Consider the following 21221-nt stretch of genomic DNA (forward strand, 5'->3'; position numbering starts at 1 on the left):
ATTTCCCGATTACCGACATATATATTAAATATATATTAATATTATTTTTAGTTTTAGTCTTATGTAATTATGACTATTAGATTAATCTAATTTAATCTAGACCATTGATTATTTTTAGTGTTATCGTTTATATATCACTCGTAGCAATTTCATTAACTTTAAAGCAGTGTTTGTTACATAACAAAATGCTTTGTTGGTATTGATTACAGGCTTTTCTTCTCTCTTTTCGTTATGGTCTTTTATCTTTTATTTATCTTGTTTCTTCTAGCTTTTCTGCTATGGAGTTTAAAACACTTCGGATACTAAAAATATTAGAAATTAATGAAATGAAAGATTTTCTGTTATAGATTGTTGGAATAATATTATGTGAATTCTCCTTTTTTTTTTTCTTCGATTGATAGGTCTTTTCTCTGATTCACATGTAGCACAATTATCCTTCTCATTAATCTATCAATTTTATTATTGGTATTGTAGACAAGATGAAAGTGTTATAGTCTCATACAATGACTCTTAGGCTCTGTGTGGGAGTTTTTTGTTATTGGTTTAAGTTGGTTCGTAAAGTATTGGTTAGGGTGGGTTTGTTTTGTATTGGTTTGAAACTATGTGTGGGAGTTTTAGAAATTAATGATTGACTTGGTTTAAAACCATGTGTGGGAGTTTGAGACATCATTGGCTTTGATTGTTTCATTTAACATACAATTACTCATATATCCTTTATTACAAACACATTTTTATTTTATATGTAATTAGAAAAATTGCAAGAATTGCAAGTAATAAAAATTCACAATACAACAAAACAAACCCAAAAAATGATTGAGCTAAGAGGACCTGAAAAATTGATGTTTTATTGTGTTGGTAGGGTTAAGGGCAAAGTTGACATATGATTTGTAAGGTGAGGGTATATTTGGGTATTAATTTTTAAACCAACATGAACCCACCAATTTGGTGGGTTGTAAAAGTTGATCAAAACCTTCATGGATTGGTTTCCCTTGTTTTTTAAAACCAATACAAACCAATCATTTAAAATGCTAAAAAAAACTACCACACATGATTAAAATGAACCAAAACTAAACTAAACAATGAAAACCAATGAAATCTTAACTCCCACACAAGGCCTTAAGCACAATGCTACTTGATGCTTTTTTTTCTTCTGTTTTTTAAATAGGTTTTAAGAATTGGTAAATTTACCAATTACCGACTTACCATTACCGATCGATCGGTATACCGACCATTGGTATACCGACTCTTCCGGTAACGGTAACGGTAACATTTTTTGAGTTACCAAAAGAATTGGTATGGTAACGGTATTCCGTGATTGGTAACGGTAACCGTACCAATAACAGCCCTATTCTTAATTGTCTCTCGGGCTCCCAACGCAGCTCGATAATTGTTGATGGGCCTGGCTCAATGAACCCAACTTGTGGTGGGCTGTATAAGATATGCCAGTACAGGGCCTTAAAATTGTGCCCGCATTGGCACGAGCAGATTCCACGTGTCTGCTCCGTCACCTCTCACATGTCAGACTGATCGGGGGTTCTTGAATCGTTAATTCAATCGAGCAACAAGATTGCAACGGAAATTGAAAGCGAGAATGTCAGGATCTTCAGTGGTAGGAGATTCTAGCTCGTGGTCACATGCTCTGGTTAGGATATCTCCATACACTTTCGCCGCCGTCGGCATCGCCATCTCCATTGGCGTCTCTGTCCTCGGCGCTGCCTGGTACTCCTCAGTTGCTTGACATGCTCGATTACATGTATTTGTTGTTAATTTTTTTGTAATTTGGTTTGGTAAGCTTGGTTTTTGCAGGGGAATTTACATCACCGGAAGTAGTTTAATCGGTGCTGCAATCAAGGCTCCTCGTATTACTTCCAAAAATCTCATCAGGTATTGAAATTTTACTAATTGATTATCGTTAGGGTTATCATTTGATTGTTTTTTGTAATTTAGTTGTGTTCTTAGTTTGTTCCGTCCAAAAGGTTAAAGGTATCCGGTTGAGCTATTAACCCTAGAGACGTTTTATGGAGTTAGTTCTCTATTTGTTTTTTTTTATCATAGTTATTCATTGATCTTAAAATGCTTTGTGGATTTTTTTGCAATGAATTTCCTAACTGACTTTGATCATCCTTTGTGTGACTGAAGCAAACATTACGGTTTTCAATTCATATTTCTTTGATGAATTAGATTCAACGACTTGGCAAACTTGGATTTTACTTGTTAGGATTTGAATGGGAAGGATGAGTTGAGTTTTGTTTGTTTAGTGTAGGAACGAAAACGAAAATTCTAATTTTGGATTCAAGGTAAAGGAAATATTGATGGAATTGTGCTTTCTACGTTTATACATCTTGTCACCCTGGTGCTTATTTGGTTGGTGGGAGAATGTGATAGCCGGAGGGAAATGAAATCTTACTTTTTGCCTGGGGGTCAACAAGCATGAATTTTATCAATGATTGTCCCTCTACTTCTTCTCCACTTTGGTAGTAGAAAATGGCATCATGAGCCTGGCTAGTACTTCTGTTCTCACTTCTCAGACAGCCATTTAGTTATTTAGTTGATCTTAGACCATGTGAGTTCAACTTCTTTTTGGCTACAAAACATCTTATTCCTCAGTAATAGTAACCTGAACTAGTCAAGAACTTTGAGAGTTAAAGAACTGTTATGATTTTGCAGCCTCATGAGACTCTGAGAATGTTAGCTAAGCCCACCATCCAAGTTGACATGATATGGTGGCAATTTAACATGAGGGCAAGCCTAGGGATAGTTGCAATTTGCAAAGCTACTTCATTGCAAGTTGCAAGGTAGACGTCAGAGTTTTATTCGAAACAGCTTCTTTGCAATAAATGTCTCTTCGTTCATCTACTCTCCCGGCTATCCCACCATTATGGCAGAACCTTTCTGATGTAGGTTGTTTCACTAGCAATTTATCATCTAGAATTTTAAAAATTAGCCCAATTTTAAATGCAGTATTTCTTTTCATTGTTTTTAGCCCTGTAATTTTTATATTCACATGCAGTTTTTGCCTATTTTATTAACTGAATTATAACTTAAAAAATACATTTTTAAAACGAAAGGAACACTGTGCTTTGCACAGGTAAAATCCTGGATAATTTAAGTGGCCCATCACCTTAAGAATTCAGAAAACCACGGCTATTTTCCCTTGCCACAGACTTTTTTCCTGTTATTCGAACTAGGGTCTCCCAGATGGACTGTTTACCTCTGGGCCCTGGCCAATCCATCCTCTCCCTTGCAGACAACTTAACAATATTTGTTTTAATGGAGTTTTAATGTTATATGACCAGTCTTCAATCTTTGGGTTGCACACAATATGATTTAAGCTCAATAAATGTTACATGTATGGAAATTTGCAGTCATTCAGTTTTGAATTTTAGTCATAAAATCAGAAACATGCAATGATGTGAAGCTTTTGACTTTTATGTTGGTCTGCAATCTGCATTGAAAATAAATTGATTTCAAACTTCATTGGTTATTGTGAGTTCTGGATTACCAGTAGTGGATGGCCTGAAATAGTGAATTTGTTAACTTGTATCTTCTCAGTGTGATCTTTTGTGAAGCTGTTGCTATCTATGGTGTTATCGTGGCCATTATTCTACAAACAAAACTAGAGAGTGTTCCAGCCTCCCAGATTTATGCTCCAGAGTCTCTTAGGGCAGGATATGCAATTTTCGCATCTGGGATTATTGTGGGCTTTGCAAACCTTGTCTGCGGGTTCGTGTTATCTATCACGTTTTCAACTCTGGCAACTCTCTTGCTTTTTCTTTATGACATTTTTGTTATAAGTTACAACTTTTATGTTTCGGTAACAGGTTGTGTGTAGGAATAATTGGAAGCAGTTGTGCATTGTCCGATGCCCAAAACTCCACACTTTTTGTGAAGATTCTTGTGATCGAGATTTTTGGAAGTGCACTTGGGTTATTTGGAGTCATTGTGGGAATAATCATGTCTGCTCAAGCTACATGGCCTACAAACATCTAATATGTTTGTTCTTGAAGATCTTGCTTCAGCCATGGAGTGCCACATCTGTTATGCATTGTGCAGTCCAGAATGAGTTATCTATCATAGTATCATTAATGAAGTATGTATTATATTCTTTTAGGTTGTAAACTGGCATGGTGAGATTGTATTTTGCCCAAATATCCCGTGCCGCATCTGCAGGTTTCTATGTTTATAGTTCTTGATAAGGAATCAACAGTTACAGATCCTTTTTACTGAATCTATATGTGCAGTGATATCGACCAAAACAGATCAAGTAAACACAAGAACTCAAACAATTATAACGGCAAAATAGAGAGTAAGGGAAGAAGAATGACGAATAATTTATCCTGGTTCGGACTTAATACGAGATCCTACCTTCAGCAGCATTGATGTTTAGAGAGTTTACAAGATCAGAGTACAAGAAATAACCCTTACAAGTCTCTTAAGGTTTTAATTGAAAATGGGTGTTATATGCATAATAAAATACTCCAGGGGTGTCATTTTAAAAAAAAAACTAAGTATTCCGCAGCCCAAATTAGTAATTCCCCTTTCTCAAAAATTGTTAGTAGCCACGACGACGGGTAAAGACAAGAGGGCGGAACGAAAAGCGTGGGGGCAAGATCAAGCCGATACCGATTTTGTAGCCGACCCACAAATAGTCAAGGAGGTCCTACGTGGCATAACCCCGCGAATCCATTAGTTTTTTGAATAAAGTCAATAAACTTTTCGGTTTTGTCTCTCTTGGCACAAGCTTCTTGGGCAGACACCTCTCTCTCTCTTCCTCTCGCGCTACCAGGAGAGTCTTAGAGAGAGAGGAAAAAAACTAGTTCTCGCCTACCGGAATCTGGAATCTCCGGTGACCTCTCTGCCCGGACTCCGGCTCCGGGAGTTTCCTACATTCTCTTCCTCTTTTATTGCAGCTTTATTGCGCCAGGTCTGTTCGCATCATTTTTTGGCTTTGTTGTTTATGTATTGTTGCGTGTCTGTGAACACAATCGCGTATAAGTGAGAACGTCTTTGGTTTCTGCTTCGATCGGAAATTGCGTTTGGTTTTAGCGTGTTCGAATGCGTTTTGATTACGTGCATGCAGATTTGAGACCGCCGATTCTGTTTGGTTGTCGAGAAATTTCGAAAGAAAATAAAATATTTAAAGTTTAAATTTGTATGACTCAAAGTGATGCATGCAATGATGATGATTTAGTTTCTTGAATAAGACTAGCCATTGAAATCAATTGTGCCTGCGGAATTGCATGATGATACTTCATCAATAATGGATGTTTATTGTTCATACAACAATTGCTTCCACCAATGATTTGAATCCATTTTTGTTCCGTTATGTTTTTCGAAATTCTCAAGCGCTGTTTATTAGATGCCAAACAGGTCATTTCAGGAAAGTATTGGGGGTTTAGTGATTGTTTGATTGTTGTCTTGATGTAATGTATAGTCATTAGTTTGTTTCCGTTTAAAACAAACGAAAAATGCTAAAACTTATGTGATTTTAACTCCCATTCAAGTTTTCTTAGCAATGGAGAGTCTCGGAACTCCCTTCAAGGGAATTATTGGGGATATCAAGGGAAGAGCTGCTTGCTACAAGGAAGATTGGACAAGTGCACTCTGTTCAGGCATTCGGTATGTTTTATTTCATGTTGCAAAGAAGCTACACGCAGGGAACTAAATTTTATTTTCTTATAATCCTATGCCACTTAGTCTAGTTTATTCACAGTCCTTATAATTTGTATCAGGTTGTTGGCCCCTACTGCCTATATCTTCTTTGCTTCTGCTCTTCCTGTTATTGCGTTCGGAGAGCAGCTCTACAGGAATACAGGTACTTTCAGTTTGTTACAATATTTGAAAGATCCATCACTGAAGAGATGGAAATTGGTTTAATTCAAGTCTCTTATATGACAGAACAGCTAATGCTAGAGAGTAGAGACTTCTGCTTCTCTTCTTTTGTCTTTGTAATTTAGTATTTGTGAGAGGGGGAGTGGGCATGTGAAATTAACATGCAAATTTGTACTATTAATTTTTCTATTGAGGTTATGATGCTTTATGAGCCTGAAGATGTTTTTGTCAGATGGAAGTTTAAGCACGGTGGAAACCTTGCTTTCTACTGCAATTTGTGGAATAATCCACTCAATCTTTGGTGGGCAGCCATTATTGATATTAGGAGTTGCAGAACCGACAGTCATCATGTACACTTACTTGTATAGTTTTGCCAAAGGAAGACCAGAGTTGGGACAGCAGCTGTACTTAGCGTGGACAGGGTGGTAAGCTAATTTATATTCTCCCAACCAACCCCACCCCTCACACCCACACAAAAATGTATTTTAACTTTTTTAGGTTCTTGAATTGACAGATGCTGATACTTTACCCATCTCTTATTCTCTTTACATTTTACAGGGTTTGTGTCTGGACAGCTTTCCTTCTTGTGCTTCTTGCAATATTTAACACGTGCACAATCATCACTCGGTTTACCAGGATAGCAGGGGAACTGTTTGGCATGTTGATAGCTGTTCTCTTTATGCAAGAGGCTGTTAAGGTACTTGTAAATCTTGGGTAGTAAGAAAATTGATAAGACAGAAACAGATGATACATTGCGCTAGATATTTTAACTATTTCAACTGCAGGGACTGATAAGTGAATTCAGCATTCCAAAAGCTGAAAATCCAAAAGAAGAAAAGTATCAGTTCCAGTGGCTATATACAAATGGGCTGCTTGCCACTATTTTCTCATTTGGTCTACTCTTCACTGCCAATAAGAGCAGAAAGGCAAGATCATGGCGATATGGCACAGGTACATGAATATTCATGACCATACCACTACATAATTGTTCTTTGTGGGATTCCGTTCAGCTTTTTTCATTTTTTCTTTTCTTTATTGCATTATGTTCAGGATTCCTCCGAAGCTTTATCGCAGATTATGGGGTTCCCTTCATGGTTGTGGTGTGGACAGCATTATCTTACAGTGTACCCAGCAAAGTTCCTTCTGGGGTTCCCAGGAGGCTGTTTTGTCCTCTTCCTTGGGAATCCGAGTCATTGTACCATTGGACAGTAGTCAAGGCAAGAAACTCAGATGATGTTACTATCTTAGCTGAACTATGATAATGATGGTTATTATGTGCTAATCATTAATTGATACTCTTCTATTGCAGGACATGGGCAAGGTCCCAGTTCCATATATTTTTGCTGCCTTTATACCAGCCATCATGATAGCAGGTCTATACTTTTTCGACCATGGTGTAGCTTCACAGATGGCACAACAGAAGGAATTCAATCTAAAAAATCCATCTGCTTACCACTATGATATGTTTTTGCTCGGACTAATGGTATATACCTGAAAATTTGGGAGTTTTTCCCCCAATTTTTGTATCTTGTGTATACTAATATTTTTCTTGTATTCTTGGTTTTAGACATTGATCTGTGGATTACTTGGGCTGCCCCCTTCAAATGGGGTCCTCCCGCAGTCCCCCATGCACACAAAGAGTCTGGCGGTTCTCAAGCGGCAGGTGTGTTATGATACAAGAATAAAGTTCTTTTTTCATTAATATGGACTTCACTTCTTCAGATTCTTACCCAGTGGGAGCAATTTTCAGTTGATCCGAAAGAAGATGGTGCAGAGCGCCAAGGAATGCATTAAACAACACAGAAGCAACTCAGAAATCTATGGACGAATGCAGGCTGTTTTTGTAGAAATGGACACATCTCCAAGTGTAAGTGCTATAGGCTTCTGACTTCTGAGTAGTGTTTGCATTTTAGTGTGAACGTGAAACAATTAAAGAATTTTGTTGCAGACTACTGCTGTAGCTGAAGAATTACAGGATTTAAAGCAGGCTGTAATGAAAAGTAATGATGAAGGGAGTGCGAAGGGAAAATTCGATCCTGAAAAACACATCGATGCATACTTGCCTGTTCGGGTAAATGAGCAAAGAATGAGCAACCTTTTGCAGTCACTTTTTGTGGGTTTATCAACATGTGCGATGCCTATACTCAAAATGATTCCTACCTCGGTTCTTTGGGGATACTTTGCCTACATGGCAATTGATAGTCTCCCAGGGAATCAGTTTTGGGATAGGATGCTGTTGCTCTTCATCACGCCAGGCCGACGTTATAAGTAAGTCCTTCATCTTAATAAAGCATAAATTTCATGATAACTGATAGGAAATGGTGGAACTTATTAAATTAACAGTACAAGACATGTACTAGCTCCTTTATATTGGTTGAATCATCTTGCTTTGAAAGATGATTTTTCATTATAGCCTGGTAGATCTTAGGTGCTCAGTTATCTTTTACCTAGCCGTGAGAGAAACATCTTAGCTCTGAAAATTTGATCATCAATAACGGTTAAAACACACATGCCCGCATTTGAAGAGGATTTTGTTTTCTTTCCCCATTGTATTGATAATAGAAACATGGAAAGTCAGTTAACCTCATGTTCCAGACAAATAGTTCCTGAAGAGCAAATAAATTGGGGCTAATTTTCACTCAACAATTAAACACTATTAATACGTGATAAATCTAGTTGATTATGCAACATATAAGATTAAATTTCATTGGCTTAATTTAATCTGTTTTTATGGTATTGTGTTGGGCAGAGTCCTTGAAGGTGATCATGCTTCATTTGTGGAGTCAGTGCCATTCAAGGCCACGGCTGTGTTCACGCTCTTCCAATTTTTCTATTTTCTGGTTTGTTTTGGGGTGACTTGGATACCAATTGCTGGAATATTGTTTCCTCTGCCATTTTTCTTGCTTATCACCATAAGGCAACACATCCTCCCAAAGTTTTTCCATGCTAACGACCTTCGGGAACTGGATGCGGCTGAGTATGAAGAAATTGCCGGTGCTCCAAAAAGAAACCGAAGTCTCTCTATCAAGGTAAAAAATTCGGTTTTGTCCCATTCATGGTCAATGCACACTTCTAAGAACATTGTGCCCTAGTATGTATAAAAAAGAATCAGCATCAATATCATCTCGACAGAATTCATCCCCACGTTGAATTTCTGCTTGTTTGGTTGTCTGCGAGGTTTCTCGAGAGAAGATTTCATTTTTTAGAATTAGGTTTACATTTGATGTTGTTTTGGTTCATTACATCGGTAATTGTTCTCATCCATGGTGTGTGCTACCTTGTGAACAGGACAAAGATACACCTGATGCACGGATTGAGGCAAGTGAAGATGAATTCTACGACGCTGAGATACTGGACGAGATGACCACCCACAGAGGCGAGCTGAAACTTAGGACTTTAAGCTTCAATGAAGATAGGATGTATCAGGTAGGGCTTAATTAGTACCTCTTGAAAATGGTGCTGCAGCACTATGGTAATTATTATCACTATTTTCACCGCTATGATTATCAATATCCCCATCATTGTGGTTAGGGAATCAATGTACGCTTATACTAGAATGTGGAATCATTTGCAGGTTCATCCACAAGACGAGGTCCGAACATCAGGAGGGTCATGATGACAAAGCATTAGGATTTAGTGAGTGCTCCTTCTATATTTAGGAAAATTATTATAGTCCTCTCCCCGACCAAAAGACCATAGGAAACAGGATACTCTGGGTAGAAGTCTTAAAGATGTTGCCTTTACTTATATATCTGCGAGCCAAGATAGGAAAAACAGAAACATGTGTTCCTTAAGGGGAACAAAAAGGAATAAGGAAGCTGCTGCTCTTGTTTTCTTTTTCCTACATTAGGTAAAATCAGTTAGATTAACAGCCATTCATCATCTGTTTTGAGTGTTTTGCTTCCAAAATAAGAGAGAGGAGTGAGGTGGTGGAAATGGAGATGAGAAAAATAGGGGATGTGAAAGAGAGTGGGATGTGAGTTTGACAAAGGGTGTGTCGTATATTTTCTTACAGAATGATCAAGTATATTTGTACAAAATTTTGATTACCTATAAGAAGTTGAGAATTCGTAGATTTCTATCCATGATTGTTGAATCTGTGATATGTATAGGCTCTTTCTTTGCATTTTCAATGTCCTCTTAGCATTTCAATTGGCATTTTTAGTCATAGAGTTTCATGTCAGACTGGCTCCAAAAGGTTAATAACTGGAAGCCATGTGAAACAACTGGAGTCTAGAGCAGTGCATTATGCAAATATGGAGATTTGAAGTAAAACCCAGTTTGATAAATCGTGGAGTGAAGCTGAATTCCTATATCAAAAAAAGACCATCGCGCACAGCTCATTAGTTATAGTCCTCTTGTAGGCCAGTTACATGGCAGTTGCTGCAGGTCGTTAGAACCCGGAAAAATCAGTTGGTTGGCCCTTCCTGTGTTATAAGCGAGAAGAAACAGGGGAAGACATACTCATTGTACGACCATCTTCGTGTTTACGTTTCAAAATCGCACCCCCGTTCGGTTCGTCGTTGCGTAACGTTTATTACTGTTGCGTATGCTGTTACCCTTGCCAACGATCTGGGCCTAAGCCACCAGGGTGCTCCAAACGCGGGGGCGGTCCTCCCTCGCAAGCGAACGAATACAAACGTGGCTGCTCCAATATCAACCGATGCGGAACCAGTTAAGCTCCAGAGATCATCCCAAACGCGGTGGCGGTCCTCCCTCGTTATTCTTTACTTTGCTCTTTGTAATCAAACTTCCGTAAAATCTAGGTAAAATTTAGAATTTTATACTCTGAACTGTATAAGCGTCAGAGATCATCCCAGAGATTGGGGGTGATAATGTAAAATTTATCACAATGTCATGAAATTGAAAATGTTGTTTTTTTCAAATGATGTTATAGTCGAAGATTTTCTTATTAAAGTTGTAATAAAAAGACATTAATCAATAATGTTAGGTAGCTCATATAATGGTATCTCAATATTCGGAATCAGCGCATAAAACGTTTTCTAGTAAGATTTATTGTCGATGAGTTTTATCGGGTGAATCTTAATTCTATTATTTTTTTAAATGAAATTTCAAAAATAATGAATTTTAAATTGTATTTTAAAAAATAATAAAATCTATGAATCGGGACTGCATTGTTAGTTGAAGTCATTTCATTAGTTTCAATGTACATGGTGATGAAGAAAAAAGCTAAAATGAGATTACAAAGTGCTCTTGCAAATTATGTGTTAATTGTTGATTTGCCCATTTCAACTACCAAATATTTCACTGGTGGTTGTATAAAATTGTAATTAAAGTTCAGACCTTCGGACGGCTTGCAGTGCGAAAGGTGAGAGATCTTGAGGAAGAAGGGGTTCAGAGCTTGTCTTTACGTTGGGCCGAGCTGCATCACGGTCTGTTGTGAATTACTGAATTGGGCATTTAGTTTTGTTAAAGGGCTTTGCTTAATTCTACTATCAAGAACTGTTTGGGCTTGTTTTCGATGGGCCATGCGGTGAACTGGGCCGTTCTAAAGTTGAAGCCCAATACTGGGTCACGGCGTCACACCAATGGGTTATGCTTGGTCAAGCTTAAGCCCAGTGTTTGTTAGTAGTACTTATTAGTACTTCACTACTTTGGTAGTTGCCTTTCAGAATTGTCTTAAGGCGGCTTTAATTTGGGCCGGGCTTGATTGCAGCCTTTTGTCTTTTGGGCTTTGGAGTTATTAAAGGGGCTTTGATTAATTCCGTTTATCATGGCTTGTTTGGGCTTGTTTCTGATGGACCAAATGATACACTGGGCTTTTCTAAAGCCGAAGCCTAATGCCTGCTCATGGCGGTGGATTATGCACATAGGCATGCATAGCCACATGATACGAGTAAAGTGGTGGGCGAAACCGTGGAGAGTAGCGTTTCCGAAGTCCCGAACTATTTCCAGTTCCAGATTTTTTCCTTATATCAAAAATCCACACCCCCATACACGTCAATAATATTGTCCATTTTGAGTTATTTAATTTCTGTGAATATATCAGAACCACACGACTTTGTATGAATATACTTATATATATCACTCAGTTGAGACTTACCCAACCATTTTGGAATATATGGTCCTAACACTTCCCCGTACTTGTGGACTGAGTTATATATATCACTTGGTTGAGACTTACCCAACCATTGTGGGATATATAGTCTTAACACTTTTCCGTACTTATGGGTTGAGTTATGTCCAGACTCAACAAATGGAGTAGAGACTACGTCCAATAAGGCCAAAATATTGCCCACTTTAGGTTATCCGATTCCTGTGAATACATGACGTCCGCACGACTTTGTTCATCCTGAGCTCAGCTACTACAAGCCGAAGTCCAATTCACTGAGCAAGCTCAACAATACAGGCCGAAATCCAACTCAATAGGTTCAAAAAATGCCTTGATAACATGTACGGATAGGGTTACCCATATCGACCACTCGATTGGGACTTATCCAACCGATGTGGGATATGTAGTCTTAACATGTTATTTCCTTGTAATTTGCTTCAGATTAGTTACCATCAATAAAAATTCAATAGCACAAATTTTAAAAAATGAAATAATACTGTTTTTCCTTGTGGTGTCTGTACATAAAACACAACACAGAAATATACAGCTTTTCACTATTTCTTGCTTTCTATGTAACTATGTTAACTCGCAATTGTTTATACCTATGACGCCCTCTTCATTTTCTCCACCATTTACTACACTCATTCAAAAGAATGTATGTATATCTATAGACGTGTATTTATGCAATTCAATATCTTGTAGAACAAAGAATATCCCCACCTTTTGGTACTCCCTCAAGAAGGAATCCAAGTGTCTCATACTTTTATTTTCCATTATCACCAAGGAGAACTAGTTCATCACCATCTCTAATGAGCTCTATATCATCAATTTCAGCTCCTACCTTACTTAAAATTTTCGTAGGAGTTACTCCAAATTTTTTGGCACCGATATCAAGTAATTCTTGAATTGACTTGGGTAATAGAACAAGCTTTCTTGCAGCTTCATCTTTTTCAGGGCAAGTGAGAATCACTCTAGCTGAATAGCCACTCAAACTCGGAAAACCGGCAAAGCCACAAGCAGATGCAGCGGATTCCTTTCCATCTGCACAATTATAGCTTCAACTTCTAAATAAAATTCTAATACCATAGAAGGGAAAAAAAAAATGTTAGAGAAGCATGCTCACCGGCATTGGCAGCTGACATGATCCCAAAGAGAGAATTGCTGAAACAATTAGCTGGTTGTCTCTGGTGTGCATCAGACCAAGTCACTTCACGAACAGCTGGCATGAAGTCGTGGGAATATGGCGGTATCGTGGGCTCGCTACTGTACTTGGCAAGGCGCTTTCCAAGATATGGCACTCCATGCTGGTTGGGGATTGTGACAGCTGGAGGTTCTTTTCTCTCTTGTCCAGTTCCGAACATATTTTGAATGTCTTCATGGCCCTGATGATCTGCCAAAGCCCTTGGTGTCCATCCATGGATATCTGGTTTATCAATGTCAGCGCCTTGGTCTAAAAGGAACTTAACTATTTCAGGGTTTCCATCACTAATTGCCGTATGAAGTGCTGTAGTTCCACTTGTCGTAGGCAGTGTTACATCCCCTCCATAATTGACAATGTCCTTGAGCAAATCTAAGTTGTTTTGCTCAACAGCAGTTGTCGCAAAGTGACCCACATCACCCGAAGTAATTGTTGCCCCATTGTTTAGAAGAAGTTTAATGGCAGATTCATGCCTCCCCATTATTGCCTCCCATAAAGGAACATTACCTTCTGAATCTGCAGACATAATTAAAGCAATGATCTACATCTATTCTTTACAGTTGATGACTTCTGATCACTAATTTAGGGCTAAGAAATTATAGCAACAAATGCACAGGATAATCATGTTGACATAGCAGAATTTGTTCCTAGAAATCCTGTTTCTCAATTAAAATGATAGCATATTCCTAAACTAGTATAAGACATGTGTACACATCGGCATGCTCTATGTGGAAGGGTAGCCTGAAATTTTAACACAAAATGATAGGACATGAGATCTTTTAGACGTTTGCGCCAAATTCAGTAATATAGATGGAATGAAATCATGAATAGTTTAACTAAATTGTCGACCTATGACAAAACACAGTTTTGAGATTTTGTCACAGGAAAAAAAAATGTGCCATTGCTCACTTCAGAAAGAAAAGCAAGTACTCAACGATTTCATGAATTTTGTCACAGGAAAAAAAAATGTGCCATTGCTCACTTCAGAAAGAAAAGCAAGTACTCAACGATTTCATGAATTTTCTCAGCAGTGTCCCTCTTCTCTTTTAAAAATCTCCCGCCTGAATTTTCTGACCTTTCCACATCAGGGCATTCACACGCTATGTTTTACATATCCAAATCATCTTACAGGATTTTCCTCATCTAATCTTCAACTGGTGTTACCCTGACCTTAAGATCAAATATCTTCATTTTGTCTTCAATGTTTGGTAGTATAGTCCCATACTTATTTCAAAATTTCAACATTCTGATATCTACTTACAATTTTCAAAGGCAAAATAATTAGAGTTTAATATCACAACTGTAGAAGGGGCATTGAATTTACTAGTAATTGAGGGAATACCTCTGCTGTTTGGATCTGTTCCATATTCCAGAAGTAGAACAATACAATGTTCACTTCCTCTGGAGGCCGCAATATGCTGTTTCAATAACAAGTATTAACTCCCAGTTGTCTATCAAAGAAAACTTTTTTGAGACAAAAATGACCCCTTCCCTCCGGCCAATCTTTTATGTGTGTGTATGTATGTCTCATATGTCTATATATAATGAATAAACATGCATTACCAGTGCTGTTCTCCCGTTTTTATCCAATTCATTTGGATCTGAACCCCGTCTAAGCAACTGATGCAACAATAAATCGTCGCCTCTCATAGCTGCAAAGCACAAACTGAGAGGCACGTCCATTCTGCCATGAGCCAGCATGTACTCTGTGTGCGCCAAAATTCCTTCCATCACGGGATCATTTGATTGTTTCAGATGCTGCATTGATAACAACACCAGTGGGTGATTTTACATATGCATCTCTTTATTTAGTCAATAAGGCTGTTTTTATTAAATTTTAAACAAATAACAGGAATAAAAAACCAATAATATCAGCAAAGAAGGTATTCATAATTCTGATTTTAACGTGCTATTCTGCTGTAGAAAACTGGCAAAACAAACATAGAGCATCAAGTAGAATATAACAGAGGAACCTGCCTCCATTTCAGTTAAGTACGTTAATCTTTACATCAAAGAGGCAAAGTTTCTGCAGAGAACAATGGTTTTTGTTTCAAGTCATGTTGTTTTTATATCATTATTAGCGTGAGAGGAGAACAATGCTATATGATATATATTAGATGCATAGTGCCTATAGTATTCGTCTTTAGATACACTCAAAGAAGTAAGATTCAAGGTCCGTCAATGCCTACATGTAAAACTGATCAAACATAAGCATAAGATACAGCTCTAATAAATGTAGTAAGCCTGATCAAATAGTAATGATAAATGAACTAATAGACGTAAACTTATAAATGTCGATTAGCTACAACAAATTCTACCAAGCTTCTTTTTTTTAACAGAGATCCAACAATTAAAGAACTGAAAGAGAGCATTTCCCTACTCTATTATGATAATCGTTGGCTGATTGTGACAGGACCATCCATAGATGAAAGTAACTAAATTTATAAATACTTTCCATTATAAGGAAATTTCGAAAAGGGTAATACTTCCACTTTCTAAACTACAATAACTAGGATAGCCAACCAATTGTTGAATACACACAAACTTGACAATTCAAAAAGAGAAAAACAAATAAAAATCTCACAGTAATATTAAACCTGTAGAATGAAGAAAGCTGAAGACAATAAAACAGCATTTATGCGCACATGCACTCACACCTGAAGGAAGTCCACTAGTTCGAATGATGAGTCATTAATTACTTAATTTTACTTGAATTAGTGCAAGCGAAGATGAGAAAAAGGGTCATTAGTTTAGCAATGTGTCAGAAATTTAAAGACCTGAAGTAGATTGTTCATGATTATTGTCCCATCTCCAACATTTGACCGAACAATGTTGAGAAAAGCAGTACGGCTCAGACGCAGCAGCTGACTTAATCTTTTGGTCCGAACCGTGAATAACCGTGGCGTGTAACACAGAACCCCTACCTCACCCACAACATCTCCAGTCTTTGCCTCACAAACAACCTGCAAGAATCCATTGCAAATAGCATGCTTAAATTTCATGGTAAAGAAGCTTTCCACATCCCGAGAAAGTCAACCACTGCAAAGGAACAAACTATGAAAATGTCTATAAGGCCAAACTTACTTCTTCCATGCCATTCTTCTGCACAATAAGTTCCTGTCAAGAAAATTTAAAATAAGACACTGCCCACTGTGGGATGACGGTGCAATTAAAACATAAAATGACAAGCAAACACATTTTCTAGAGATCGGATGGAAAAAAAATTCTCCAAGCAACCCTTAGTTCTCTTTTCATTTATAGTGAGAGATTAACTTCTGACATTCTCAGGACTGTATACCCAAACAAACACATTGTAGAAGTGGGAGTCAAGTTCTTACCACAGCACCAGTAACCAATATGTACAAGTCCGAGGGTGTTTCATTCTGCAAAATCACATCTTCTTTTGGAGGAAAATATTCAGCCTTCATCTCTGAGACCTTCAAGAATTTTTAAAACATTTCAAAAGTACATAACAAGGGGGAAAAAGGTGGTCTAAATAGATACAAGATGGCCTGGCACATCACTATTGTCTTGTGGAAGGACAATACTTCTAAGCATGAACATATACAGTAATGTTCTTTCTTTACATTGTTGTTTATTGGCCAAGAAGAACTTTTTTGACGAGGATAGAATAGTTATAGTGGCATTACCATTTGGAACAGCAAGTCATTTGACACTCCACGAAACAAGTACACCTTATCAACGAGGGAATAGAAGAGATAATGTGAAATGCTTGAGCGGATAGCTTTAGGAAGAGTATCAACGGTCTCTTGCTGCTGTAGACCCTCTGAGTCAGTTCTGTACTTTAAACACAAATGAGCAATCATTTGATCTTGCAGACGCACAGGTAGTTGGTTCCTTTGTGCGAAACTGGAAGCAGCTTGGATAGTGTCTCTCTGCAATTTCAAATAAAGGAGTTCACAATACAACAAATGGAGTTGAAAGCCAAAAAAGAGCGTGAAAACAGCCATATAGATGTAAGTTTATGGCACAGTATTTCATGATAATATTTCTGAAGTGTAACAGTGATTTGGGACCATGCATATAAAGTTTGAATAGCTCTTAACTACTGGATAGTGTCTGCTATGGGTGTTGTATGCCAAAGTGACAATATGTCTTGGCAGGAAAAAGGACAAAAAAAAAAAAAAAAGAGTTAATGGACGGTGATTTAAAAAAATATATAATATTTAAGGGCTTAAGTTAGGTAAAGACCTCAAGGGTAAACTTTTTAGTGAAAAAACTTAGAACAATAGCTCTTTTTCCTTGTAGCTTAAAGCAAGCAGTAAAAAAAATAGTAATTCACAAAGTTATTCTTCAACATAAAGGAGAAAAAGAAAAGCTGCTACACAGGCAATAATCTTTTGGCATTTGATAAAATTACTAGCTGATTTGAGATGCAAAATTAATCTTTTGCAATTTCAACTCCAGGCTAAAAGTCAAATCATCTAAATTGGTGTCCTAACTTCCATGTTGGAAAAAAACTGCTTCTAAAAAAATATACTTTCCAAAGACAAATAGACAATCTTGCAAACATTGTGAAGTTGCCACCCAATGGCTTGTAGACCAAAATAGTCATGCTTGTTCAGACTTCAGAAAAATGAAGATCATCAAAATAGAAGGACAGACATTTACTCACAAATTTCCTCGTTCGACTAGTAGCATGAACTACCAGGTTTGTCATATTTCCAATCAAATACGCTGTCAGTCCAAGATTGAACAACATAAAGACGGTGACAAACGCCATCTCCCTAGTATTTACAGGATGGAGATCACCATATCCAGTGGTTGTGAGCGTGCTTATAGACCAGTAAATAGATGTCACATAGCGGGCCCACAAACTCTGATCTTCAAAGTTTTCCTTGGAAAGCGCCATAAATGTGCTTTTTGGGTCATGATAATTATCGGCAAGAAAGTAGCAGAAGCAGGCAGCAAAATGAACAGTAAAAAGAGTAACCTGTATGGACAATATTGGTTGGATACACTGAAGAGGAACTATGTTCAGAAAAAGACCAAATATTTGTAATGAAACTCACACATATAAGCTTTGAACATCGAACCCAAAAGTAGCTGTAGTTCCTATCCTTTTCCAATCTGAAATAACAAAGAAAAAGTATACCATAATGCCAGCGGAATATGGGAGAATGAACATAGCAAAGAAAGAAAACCAAACATAAGCCCATTCATTTTCCATAGCCAAAGAAAGTAGCACCAAGAAAATGATATCCGGTGCTTTACTGACAACGCCAAGTGACAAATAGAATAGGGTTTATTAATTTCTATAAAACATTATTATGTGAGAGGAAAGGAAATAATCACAAAGTGTAATTGTGTAAAACACTTTATGATCAATTAATGGACTGAACAACAGTTTATTACATTATTGAGGATACTAAACATAAGTACCATGGTTGTAATTTCTTAATAAATAGAAGTAGCCGGAAAAATAATGAAACTCCCATTATACCTGGAGAAAAATTTGCTGACTCGCCGAAGACGCCAGAGACGAAGCATATTGAAATATCCATAAGGCTGAAGAAAATGGGGCAGTATTCTTCGAGCAAGTTCAGATGGGATAGTGGAGATAACATCAAAAGCCAACCAGGTTCTGGCATACCTTAAAGCAATTTTTTTATGATCCTCGACCAAGAGATAACTAGTTTTATCGAGGTATGCAACAAAGAAGGTCAAAACAATGTCAATGGCAAAAAATCCATTGACCACATTATCAGTTATGGACAAAGGTCCCTTTGGTGCTTTGAGGAATCCAAATTCAAACGGACACACCCATGCTGTGTAGAAAACTAAAAGGACCAAAAATGTATCCCAAATTCTGCAATAACAGTGTAAGTTCAGTTACATGGATTAAACTTCGAGACTTCGAGTTAATGCAGTATATATACATAAAATTGGACGACTAAAAAAGTACAAGCCAAAAAAAAAACAGAACTTCATTAACACTATTATCTAATCAATTCAGAGACCAATTCGGTATGAAAAATATTATTTATCAAAAAAAAAAAAAAATGGGAATGCTAGCTATTAAGTGGAAACAGAATTGTGTGATGATCATTCTATCACCCCTAAGTAGAAACAAAATTGTGCAATAATCATCATATAACATTTATATTTTTCTATAAGCATTTGAGACTGCGTTTGGAACAGATTATTAAGGGAAACATGTAAAAATCAACCAAAGGGGAAAAGGGGGGTCAAAATAAGCAATAGATGCTGCCACTGATGAAATTAGTTGGTTCCCCTGAAATCACATAAAGATACATTTGTCAAATTAGGAAAGAAACATATGATATGACTAACATTTTCCCAGTTTTTTCTCCAAAAATCTAGTGAGTTTTCTGGGCTTAAAATTCAGCGGGAAGACCCAATCAGGAATAGAACACCAAGCCAACGAAGTGGGAGGTATATGAAAACCTAGGTTTTCCCATTATTATCCAAATCAACAACAGTAACTCCTCCTCAATCAAATCATTAAATCCAAATTGTATTAAAACAAGTCCACATAACAAAGTAACATTCATCCCAAAACAGAAATTACATTCGCAGTTAATGTTACAAAAACTTAACGAACCATGGAATTAAGAACCTGTAACGGGGATCGAAGGGGGAGACAATGTAGGGGCGAGAAAGGACTGTACGATTACTACGAGCGGTGGCGCCAAGAGAGGGTAAAATCCCGGCGCTGAGGCTGTACTGACTGCCATCGTCCCTAGACATAACTTCTACATCAACCACACCGCCTCCGCCACCGTCACTGACTCTTCCACATAGCAACGACGATCTCCTCTTCTTCTGCCCCATTTTGCGCTCTCTCTCTCTAAACATAGTTGTTGTTCCCTGACTCCTCCACGAAGACGCTTGTCCAGGACCGAACCACAAACACCACTCTCTCTCTCCCTCTCCCTCTCCCTCTCCCGTCAATGTATCGATTGATCCATCTTTTGCTGAGCCGGTGATGAGAGAGAGATATTGTTGTTGTGTCCAGTGCGTATGTGAGCGCGTTCTGCCTGTTTATAGTTACGAATTCTGTCTGTCCCTCCAAAAAACAAGGTTCGCCTACTTGAATTACTGTTGTGCCCCCGTTCTATTCTCTTTTTTACTAATTTTATTTTTAAAGTGTCATTTTTTTTAAATGATGGAATAAATCTTTAATTGTGTGAAAGTGAAATATGACTATTTTTTTATTATAGGGAAAGGGATGGGAAGACTCGAACTCGAGATCTCTATAAGATATCACATATATGAGTGTTATCTGAATTACTCATATATGTTACATTTTAAGTAATATTTGGTAAATGTTACGCGGACCAACCATTTCAGGAATATTTAGGATTTTAATCAATAATTTTTAGAAATACCCCTCATTTATGATAAAAAAATTTACCCTCATTTAGGTTTGGATCTTGAGATGCAATCATGCAAATGGATTGAGATTTAATTGACCAATTTGAGTTTTTTATTTGGGCGTTTCTCTAAAAAAAAATTTTGTTTTTAGATGCAAGCTTATGCAAAATAGGGCATTTATGTAATTAAATGTAACCACTGAGGATGTTTTAGTCAAACAAATACTTGCCACGGCTAGATATTTCATATATATGGTATGTTACCAATGTGTTCAAATTTCAAATGTTTATTGCCTTTATGGTTCTATGGTCGAGACTTGTTATCTCATATTGGATTGACAAACCCAACTAAGTAATATATGAGTAAAAATCAAGTATCTCTCACACAACAAACGTGTTTTCTAAGCCTAAGTATTATGGAGACGATTCAGGAAAACAAATCCGTGTGAACCCGTGAAATAGAGCGAACAATATTTGTTAATGTGTTTTGGTTTGGATTTTTAACAATGTGTTCTTTCTCCACTAGGTGACAGAGAGAATATTGAGATATGTTGCAAGGCTGCAATTCAATTATAACGATTACATTCTTACAATTCATTTTTAGGTCAAAAGAATCATAGCAACGAAGACATGAGGTATATATATAGGTTCGAGTTTGACCACTTGTTACATTCCACACATATACATGAGGGATATATATGTACATGCATGTCATGTAGTGAAAAGTATATATTCTTGTGGTCACGTGCTTAGCTTTGGC

General features: G+C 37.3%; 3 protein-coding genes across 4 annotated transcripts; 2 read left to right on the top strand and 1 right to left on the bottom strand.

Moving 5' to 3' along the window:
• The first annotated feature begins 1455 nt into the window (after positions 1 to 1455).
• On the top strand, positions 1456 to 4228 carry LOC119992947 (V-type proton ATPase subunit c''1-like). Of its 2 annotated transcripts, XM_038839790.1 has the most exons (4): positions 1458 to 1719; positions 1807 to 1884; positions 3553 to 3723; positions 3822 to 4228. In XM_038839790.1, exons 1-4 carry the CDS (start codon positions 1592 to 1594, stop codon positions 3988 to 3990), a joined length of 546 nt encoding a protein of 181 aa, XP_038695718.1. In that variant the 5' UTR covers positions 1458 to 1591; the 3' UTR covers positions 3991 to 4228. The 2 variants fall into 2 exon arrangements, with proteins under 2 accessions (XP_038695719.1, XP_038695718.1); XM_038839791.1 differs by lacking the exon at positions 1807 to 1884 and having other exon boundaries at positions 1456 to 1719.
• A 1284-nt stretch (positions 4229 to 5512) lies between these two features.
• On the top strand, positions 5513 to 9769 carry LOC119993674 (boron transporter 4-like). Its single transcript, XM_038840883.1, has 13 exons — positions 5513 to 5619; positions 5733 to 5815; positions 6065 to 6257; positions 6391 to 6529; positions 6618 to 6783; positions 6883 to 7049; positions 7142 to 7315; positions 7400 to 7495; positions 7583 to 7703; positions 7794 to 8100; positions 8582 to 8861; positions 9121 to 9258; positions 9407 to 9769. The coding sequence occupies exons 1-13, from the start codon at positions 5516 to 5518 to the stop codon at positions 9446 to 9448; spliced, it is 2010 nt and encodes a 669-aa protein (XP_038696811.1). The 5' UTR covers positions 5513 to 5515; the 3' UTR covers positions 9449 to 9769.
• Positions 9770 to 12381: 2612 nt separating this feature from the next.
• On the bottom strand, positions 12382 to 20084 carry LOC119993002 (potassium channel AKT1-like). Its single transcript, XM_038839864.1, has 12 exons — positions 19705 to 20084; positions 18568 to 18933; positions 18137 to 18194; positions 17740 to 18057; positions 16754 to 16999; positions 16442 to 16540; positions 16188 to 16220; positions 15881 to 16066; positions 14667 to 14861; positions 14446 to 14521; positions 13029 to 13619; positions 12382 to 12946 (listed from the first exon to the last, which is right to left on the bottom strand). The coding sequence occupies exons 1-12, from the start codon at positions 19941 to 19943 to the stop codon at positions 12669 to 12671; spliced, it is 2685 nt and encodes an 894-aa protein (XP_038695792.1). The 5' UTR covers positions 19944 to 20084; the 3' UTR covers positions 12382 to 12668.
• Between the last annotated feature and the right edge of the window lie 1137 nt (positions 20085 to 21221).

Source organism: Tripterygium wilfordii, chromosome 23 (assembly GCF_013401445.1).
Source record: "Tripterygium wilfordii isolate XIE 37 chromosome 23, ASM1340144v1, whole genome shotgun sequence".
NCBI lineage: Eukaryota > Viridiplantae > Streptophyta > Magnoliopsida > Celastrales > Celastraceae > Tripterygium > Tripterygium wilfordii.

What these genes read in the sequence shown, in the direction of transcription:
- LOC119993674 (XM_038840883.1), top strand. Translation starts at nt 5,516, where the DNA reads ATGGAGAGTCTCGGAACTCCCTTCAAGGGAATTATTGGGGATATCAAG. An exon ending in GGACACATCTCCAAGTGTAA is followed by an intron (nt 7,704 to 7,793) that starts GTGCTATAGGCT and finishes CTACTGCTGTAG; the next exon opens with CTGAAGAATTACAGGATTTA. An exon ending in ACGCCAGGCCGACGTTATAA is followed by an intron (nt 8,101 to 8,581) that starts GTAAGTCCTTCA and finishes TGTGTTGGGCAG; the next exon opens with AGTCCTTGAAGGTGATCATG.
- LOC119993002 (XM_038839864.1), bottom strand. Translation starts at nt 19,943, where the DNA reads ATGTTTAGAGAGAGAGAGCGCAAAATGGGGCAGAAGAAGAGGAGATCG. An exon ending in GTCAGCAAATTTTTCTCCAG is followed by an intron (nt 18,195 to 18,567) that starts GTATAATGGGAG and finishes TTGTTATTTCAG; the next exon opens with ATTGGAAAAGGATAGGAACT. An exon ending in AACAGATCCAAACAGCAGAG is followed by an intron (nt 13,620 to 14,445) that starts GTATTCCCTCAA and finishes TTATGTCTGCAG; the next exon opens with ATTCAGAAGGTAATGTTCCT.
- LOC119992947 (XM_038839790.1), top strand. Translation starts at nt 1,592, where the DNA reads ATGTCAGGATCTTCAGTGGTAGGAGATTCTAGCTCGTGGTCACATGCT. An exon ending in TCTGTCCTCGGCGCTGCCTG is followed by an intron (nt 1,720 to 1,806) that starts GTACTCCTCAGT and finishes TGGTTTTTGCAG; the next exon opens with GGGAATTTACATCACCGGAA. An exon ending in ACTTCCAAAAATCTCATCAG is followed by an intron (nt 1,885 to 3,552) that starts GTATTGAAATTT and finishes GTATCTTCTCAG; the next exon opens with TGTGATCTTTTGTGAAGCTG.